The sequence below is a fragment of the Chaetura pelagica genome, unplaced genomic scaffold, assembly GCF_000747805.2.
Source record: "Chaetura pelagica isolate M959 unplaced genomic scaffold, ChaPel_1.0 scaffold46, whole genome shotgun sequence".
Taxonomy (NCBI): domain Eukaryota; kingdom Metazoa; phylum Chordata; class Aves; order Apodiformes; family Apodidae; genus Chaetura; species Chaetura pelagica.
In genome coordinates this window covers 5,316,026-5,324,106 of record NW_009954102.1, presented here as the reverse complement: position 1 = coordinate 5,324,106, position 8,081 = coordinate 5,316,026, and the positions used below count along the sequence as shown (strand labels likewise).

The 8,081-nt window shown below is 44.0% G+C and overlaps 1 protein-coding gene across 1 annotated transcript in view; it reads left to right on the top strand.

Moving 5' to 3' along the window:
• Nucleotides 1–7,772: 7,772 nt before the first annotated feature.
• MRPL19 (mitochondrial ribosomal protein L19) overlaps nt 7,773–8,081 on the top strand; it is a 5,152-nt gene continuing 4,843 nt past the window's right edge. Inside the window, exon 1 of the mRNA XM_010002421.1 lies at nt 7,773–7,800. Within this exon, the coding sequence (XP_010000723.1) occupies nt 7,773–7,800 (28 nt within the window). The remainder of the gene's footprint in view (nt 7,801–8,081) is intronic.

The following is an 8,081-nucleotide window of genomic DNA, read 5'->3' as shown; positions in this document are numbered from 1 at the left end:
AATCTTTTCTATTTTAAAGGACTGTTTCAAGAGTGTGGGAAACTGTTCTTTTCTTCCCCACATAAGTCTAAACAAAGAGGATCTGTATTCTTCCACATGCATTTAAGTACTCAGGACAATAATATTCCCAGTTACTTGCTTTACAATGGTTTCAAGAGACTATCCAGTGACTAAGTCCAGGTGTGCTGGACATTGCAGGCAGTGCTGGGCTATGTCACCTAAACTGCCTAAGGAAATTGCAACGGCATTGAAGTTCAAGCCATCCAAACCTTTGCACTCTATAGCCACAACACTGGCATTAGGGAACTACAGTTAAGTTTCTTCTAGGGTAAGAGACCCTTCCCACTGCAAAAAGCTCATGCTGAAATTTTACTGAATTTGTTGTCTCTGGGCACCTGGCTTGGAGACACACTGCTGGTACCTGATGCAGTAACTTAATTTACTGGGCCTGCTAAGAACACAGGGGAAGGAAGGAGACTACACAGCTGCCTTAAAAGAGGTTTGCAAACATCTGAGCTCACTGTCTGGACTGACAGCATTGTTAAATGTAGAGCTGTGTGTGGGTGCTAATCATTAGCTTGGTGGTTGCAAACAACAGGGAACCGTGTAAGAGAGGTACAAAAGGTGGTATTTCTACACACAGGTGTTTCCTCAGAAACACCTCAGCTGAGGTAAAAAGGGACCAGAACTTCCAATCCTGCTTCAATTTTTTCTGCAATAGATTGTCAAGCCAGCATAATTCTCCCAGCCTTCCCTTCCCAGCTACACTGGTGCTTGTTCTCTGCCCTGTTCTACAGTTACCCCCTGGGTGCTATTTCATGCACAGCCCTTCCCCAGCTGTTCTCAACCTGAGATGCTGTTTCCCATGGAGCATCTTTTCTACTGATTACTACACTGCTGATAATTTCTTGCTTCACTTGCCCACCCCATCTTGGATATACATAACTAGCCAAACCTTCTCCCTTCCTGCAGTGACAGATAAAATACTTTCTTTCCAGCCCACTGAATCTACCCACACAGCATACCAACCAGCCTCCACACAACCTTCCTTCTGCAAAATGCACCTGTGACATTACAGGAAAAGCTGATGTGTCAATTAAAACGAGTCCCAGTCTTAAGTGCTGGCCAGTTTCATTTTCACCAAAAGAATATTGCCACAAATGGTGTTATGAATACCTAGGAGACTCAAGGGCTTCTTCAGCTGGTTTAGGAAGCCAGAATCCATAGCTGCTGCTGCTCCTGTGGAGAGGAGGCAGGAAAAAAAAGCTTGTAAAACCCATTTTGAAGGTGACAGTCCTGCTGTGACTCCAGGGGAAGCCAAGTGGGACATAAGATGAAGCAGCAGTTTCTCTCTCCCTCCCATCTTCATGCAAAAACATTGCACACAGTTGAAAAATAATGTGGAAAATAATGTTATGGTCTCTAAAGGGTTTTTGCAAAACAAAAGAGATCAGATCACATTTTCTCTTCAGTTTGGTCAATATTCACATAGTAATGAAGAGCAGAAGTTGACTTGCTTTGTTTAAAATAATGAGAAGCTGTGACTTTGAGCAATTTGATAATAAATTTTTTGCTTGCTTTTTCTCCTGCATGAGAAGGTTATGATACTAGATATAATTTACTATGACAAACCACTAGTATTAATGCATTAATCAAGAAAAACAAATGGTCTGCCTTTGAAATCTCCTGCCCACCTACAGAGAGTAATGGGGTTATAAATGGAGAAAGAACAAATATTGACTCTATGAAATGTAAAGGTACTTGGGAGTTCACCCATCAATCTTTAGATTACACTTGCCTTTCAAGATTAATGGGATTTCTTTCATAATCCATTTTGAATATTTTCAGGCATCTCAGGAAATGGGATGGAGACATTCAACTCCATGCTCTCTAGGTTTTCAAGACGTTCCAGACTGTTTCTGAAGGACAGTACCCCAAATTTCTGGAATGAGGTAGATGTTTCCAACCCAAGAGTTGTCCTTCAGTTTCACGTAAGTACTGAATGAGCTGCCTCGACTGGCCAATGAGTTCCTTGTGTGAGGGTGCTTCTGGTGCAGCTTTTTGTAAGATGGCTCCAGAAACTCACCCTCCACCACTTACACTATGGACACTCAGGAACACAGACAGTCCTTGGCATCTGAACCCATACAGCCCTTAAGAGTACCCAAGAACTGACTGCCTAAGTGAAAGGCCTCTGGCAGCATTTACCAAACTTAATCTTACTTTGTCACACAACCGTCTTCCCCCTCCAAACTCATAATGTCCCACCTCTGAAGCAATGCTATAACTGTCTTCTCCACAGACTACTGAGTCTACTTTAGATTCACTTCAACATTGGCTTCCACATTCCTCTTAAAAATGTCTTACTGAATCAGAAAATGAGGGGAATCATGAAAGCTGAGATAAGCCAGTGTTGCTGTCCCTTCTGCAGCCTGTAAGGGTGCCAGGCATCCCACAGGACACTCAGTACTGAGAGGGACACAACTGAGACCCAAAACCCCAAGACAAGCTGCAAAGCCAGTCTCATCTTAAATTCTTAATTATCTGAAGAAAACACAGATTTCCAGAGGAATTTAAAGACACTTCTGACTCTGAACATAGGACCAGTATCTACTGAGGCACCGGCAAAGCGGCCAACAGACCAGTTTGTATTTCATGTATCACCTGCACCCCGATATAATCATTTGCATCTGTTGGGTTTTTCCTTCCTCTATAAAGGTTATACAATAAAAAATTATCCTTCAGGGCTGGAATCAAACAAAGGGAAAAGGAAATGGAAGAAAATAGATGTCCATGAGCACACTGGTGATGTACCATGGAAGCCATGCCCACTGCCAGAAGCCCCCCAGGAGCCTCAGGCTCAGGAAAACAGATGTGAACACTTCTCCAGCAACTGCATGCAAAGAAGAGAACATGCAGTTGGTCTGGCAGGGTTAACCCCATGTGGCTCCAACAGGATGTATGTTTCAACATGGCTGAGGCCTGGGGGTGTTTTGACAGAAGGAGCTAAAGATTTTCCAGTCCATCTGGTCTGCAAGCTCAGGGCTAGGATACTGTGTCTGAAGAACAGCTCTCTCTCCTCTTTGCTTGCTCTACAATAAGGTAAAAAATGTAGCTGTGGATGCTTGATGGCCACCTTGATAAAGAGCTGTTCAAGCTAGAAGGGTCTGGCACCTTAGGTTATTCTAAGCAGCATTTGGGGATATCTCCAATTATGAAGTTTCAGCAAGGTCAACTCAGCCTAAGCTACCCAACAACTCATTTTTCATTAAAGGGGAGCTTCCAGAAAAACTAGAGCTCCATCAGATTGTTTAAATATTCACATTAAATCCACTACAGTGACATCTTTCTGGAGTAGTTTATAGAGCTGTTTTGATAGCTGGGATAAGCAGGACACAGAGGAACAAACCAATAAAACACAGATGAGAGGATGGGAGATGCATTTGTGCCACACTGTTGCATAAATGTCAGGGGAAGGAGGTTCACTCCTGGGTAACAAATACCAGAGTAAGGTTTTAAAAATTAATTATGAAAAGCATTGTTTCCACTTTCAAATCCAGCTAAACCAAAACTTTGCCAATTCCTGAGGCCTGCATTGATCAAGTGCTCATTGCAGTTTGTGAAGGAGATGACATCAGGTGTTTTCCACACATCTAGAGAGGATGAGGTGAGCCAGCCCCATTTCTTTTGGAATCTGGGGATAGAGGAGAGGAGAGGGAATATTATTCAGTTGGAATCCAAATGCTTGACCACTACAAGGCTGACCAAAAGCTAAGTATGTTATTAAAGGCATTGTTCAAATGCCTCTGGAACACTGGCAGGCTTAGGGTATTGACCACCTTCCTAGGAAGTCTGTTGCAGTGTTAGACCAGCTTCTCAGTAAATAAATGCTTCCTAATGTCCAGTCTGAACCTTCTTTGGCACAGCTTTGAAGGTTTAGGTCTTTTCAACCCTGACTGCACAACAGACTTCATCTCCAGAGCAGCTCAGCTCCTTGTAAATATCTCTTTCTGTTTAGGGACATAATAACAATAACAGCAGGTGTCACTTTATTTTGCTGTGTTTCCTCTAAAAAGACAACCAAGTTCCCTTGGGCAACATGAAAATTCACTCCCTTCTTCACAGCCTCTGACACTCCACAGGCAGCTGTGCTGGGATTGTTGCAACGTGGCCTCAGGTATTTAGAAGAAATCTCTGATTTTAGCCTGCAACACAGCCTGTTTCAGGAGGTGATATTGACACTCCCTATCCCAGTGCTGCAGATATTGATGCACAGATCTCTGCTGGGACTGCAGCACCACATCCCTGGTATCCTAAATGGGATGGCAGACAAGATACACAGAAAAGTTGTGGAGGGACTTTCTATAAGGGCCTGTAGCAATAGGACAGGGGGTAATAAAGCCATTTAAATGGCTTTAAACTGCAGGAGATTAGAACAGAAGCTGTAGTTAGAATACAAAAGATATCTTAACAATAAAATGTACTACTTAGAGTTAGATCAAACAATAAAGGTTAACAACTATTATGTCGGCAACTTACTTATTACCAAGTCTTATACTAGGCCTAGAACATCAATTATCAATTTTAAAGGATTCTATAATCCTAAAATTTAATGATGAAAATTACTTAACATTAAATATGCCAATGAAGAGAATAAAGGAGTTAATATCTCTCACCTTTGCCGGGTCCCAGCTGGGTGTTCCTGGGTGGGTCTCAATTCTCAAGAATTAGTCTCTCTGGGGGCATCTCTGCTGGAGAGGAGAAGGTCCAGCAACTTCCTGGGAAAGTGTATGGGAAGTCCACCCATTAAATATGGGATCAGGCTTTTTGTAGAAAGTGGATTTATTGCTGTTTAACTATTTAGCCATAGCTCCAACATCTCTTATTGGAGAATAAAAGGGAAATAGTAGAAAACCTATGAAGAACAGAAGAAAAAACATGACTTTATCTCTATTTCAGGCCTAGTTGTGGCTGGGTTGGGCTCTGTGTTCTTCAACACCAGAGAGCAGCTGGTGTTACGAATGTCAACTTGGCCTCTGTTTGTACATTTCAAAGTTGTTACCAGCTCAGAGTTTGCTAGGTCTTTCCCTTTCTCATGGGAATCTTTCCACTCCAGGCCTGGGCCTGCAAAACTGAGAGACATAAAGCAGTTGAATCATAGAGGGAAACTGAGGCAGGCATATTGAGAGATGGAGTGTCCTGCTACACCTGGCCTCATGGGGACATGAGCAGGTTAAGTCCAGACAGCATGGGTTAGATGCAAGTAAGTAGGTCAGCTCAAGCCAAGAAGCAGCCTGCCCATGTTCACACAACTCAGAGCCCTGCTCCAATCCTTGCAACGGGTTCTGGGGTTTCTTAATTCACACTCAGTGCCATATAAAACCAGATGTGCCCTAGACCTCAAGTAGCTATCTGTGAACTTGTTCTGAGCCAACTCCAGTACAGCCTGTTGGGCATCTCCACATCAAAAAAGCCCTCCCCTATGTGGCCAAAAGCAACATCTTGCTTTCATGCTTACAATAAAGTTGAGCTAAAGCACAGAAAATGGGAAATAAAATGGCTCAGATTCACAAAGATTGGGTGGTGCAAAACACAAGGCAAAGCTACTTCATCCCAGGATAATCCCTAACGATCAGGGTTTTTTTCCTCTAATTAATAGAACAATCATTTGGTGAAATCTTTAGGAAGGAAGAGTATTTCTACGTAGGTCCATCAGTGATACTGGTGACCTGAGAGAGAATAAATTGTCTATATTGGTACATCTGCAAGGACACACACATCAGGGGAGGAAGACAGGTCACTGAAACACCCATGCCAAGAGAGATTTGGGTTTGAAATAGGCTGGAGTTAAGAACATGTCCAACTGGACTGAGCCCAACCTCTCAGTGCAGTGCTGTGGCCACAAGGCCTAACTCAGTACTGGCTATAAGCACAGCTGAAGGCTGCAAGCCTTTGTTATCTCCATGTTTGGGATGACTGGGAGCACCACTGACCTGGGCTCACTCCTGAAAGTAACACTTCAAGACAGATATTGAACTAAAGGCAGAAACCTCCCAGACAGTAACGCGAAGGATGATTTCTAATGGAAGACCCTGGCCCCATCCTACTTCCATAGAGGAGAGGGGATCAGTCTAAGAACTGTTTTCGACCTGCCTGGGTTTTTTTCCCAAGGAAACTCAGATGCTCAGACAGGGAACTGAGTCACAGCTGGAAACACAACTATAGTGTGCTCCATGGGACACCCCTGCTCCCCCAGGGTAAATTTGGCTAAAACTTCTTATCAAAAAGAAATCAGAGTGACGTGAGGAAGACACACCCTAAGTAATAGGGGACTGTAAGTCAAGCTGGGTGAGCAGTCACAAATACATTTTGTACAGTAGTAGCAAGAAACCACAAGTGAGCTTTCCCAGGACCTGACAGGAGGAATGAGAAATATGCTCAACATAAACAGAACTAATTCAGAGAAGTCCCAAACTCTGTTCAATCTTTGCCAGATCACCTGAACACAATGATGCCTTTAATTTATGAATCTCACCATAAACAAGTGTTTTACAGAAGTGATTAACTCATGTGTCTGTAGAGTGATCCATATTTTCACAGATTTCGTTATATAGATAAGAAAAACAGGAAGGCAGCCAATCCTCTCCTACATCTGAACCTGCTCAGCAAAGAAATTGAAGCTGAGTCCTTTAAACTCTACTTCAAACTCGAGGAAGCTGTCCCTGAAAATACAGTAACAGCCCTTCCTCGTCCCTGCTAAGATAGTCATACAGCACAAGTTATTGGAATTACCCGTATATGCTCTGTTACTCACCCCCCTGATATATAATTTTCTACCTTTCTACTGGTGCTTAGGCAGCGACAACTAAGAAGGTAATAAAATCTTGGTAAGGGATCTTTGTTTCAAGGGATGCGATCAGTGTTGGTGGAAATCTTTGTATTTTGAGGGTCAGAGTGCCCTCTTCTGTCCCATCTGAATCCTGACTGTTAACTCCTGTGTTAGATCAGCAGATTGACGAGGAACATTGTGATTTATATTCTGCACACCCTGCTCTCTTCTAAAGAACATTTAAGAAGCCAAACAGCTGATGACAAAATAGACAATAACTCTCATCAATGTAGGGGCTCAGACAGGCTACAAAATCAGCTGCCACCTGTAAAGGGCTGGCTCAACATCAGAGGCAAGATGATTGATCTAATTAGTTGATGAGGTCAGGCACATTTTGAAGTGAATCTCTGTGAAGTTTCAACAATGGGGAGTTATTTGTAGGTTTTCACTCTGCATTTAAACTTCTCCCTCCTGCCTGCATAGCCACTAATTGAATCCAGACTGCTACTGACACCTGAGGAAACCTGACTGAAACAAACATATTAAAAGTAACTCAGTAATACCAATGTATATAATAATTTCTAAACTAACTATGCTGAAGTCAGAGGACTGCAGGTTATCTGAATTAGTCAGAGCTAACAGTGGCCCAGGAAAATGTATCAGCTGAGCCTTTTTACAATGAAAATACATTTGAGCATGTTTCTGGAAACCCTATAAGCACTTTTTGTGCTTAATAAACTGTGGTGGGTCCCCTCAGTGTCCCAAGGAGCTGCTACAACTGTGTCCCCGCTGCTGCTGCTGAGCCCAGGGACACACTGGGAGCTCTGGCTGTGCGACCCGAGGCCTGAGCACCTTCCCCTCTCCCCTCCCACAGCCGCCTTAGGCCCAGAGGTGCCTTCTGCTCCTGCTGGGTCACAGACTCGTAGAACAGGAGCACAGCACCATGGCATCATTTGGGCTGGGAAAGACACGTAAGACCGAGCCCAACCCTTTGCCCAGCACTGAACAGGCCGCTGCTAAAACCACATCCCCAGGCACCACATCCACGCGTCATTTCCGTCCCTCCAGCTGTGCTGACCCCACTGCTGCCCTGGGAAGTCTGTCCCAGCGCTTCAGAGCTCTGCCGGCGAGGAAATCTTTCCCAATATCCCACCCAAACCTGCCCCGGTGCCACCTGACGCGGGGTCATCAAGGCTGAGCAGCCCCCTCCTCAGCTGCTCCTCCCCAGACCGTGCCCCAGCCCCCTCCCCAG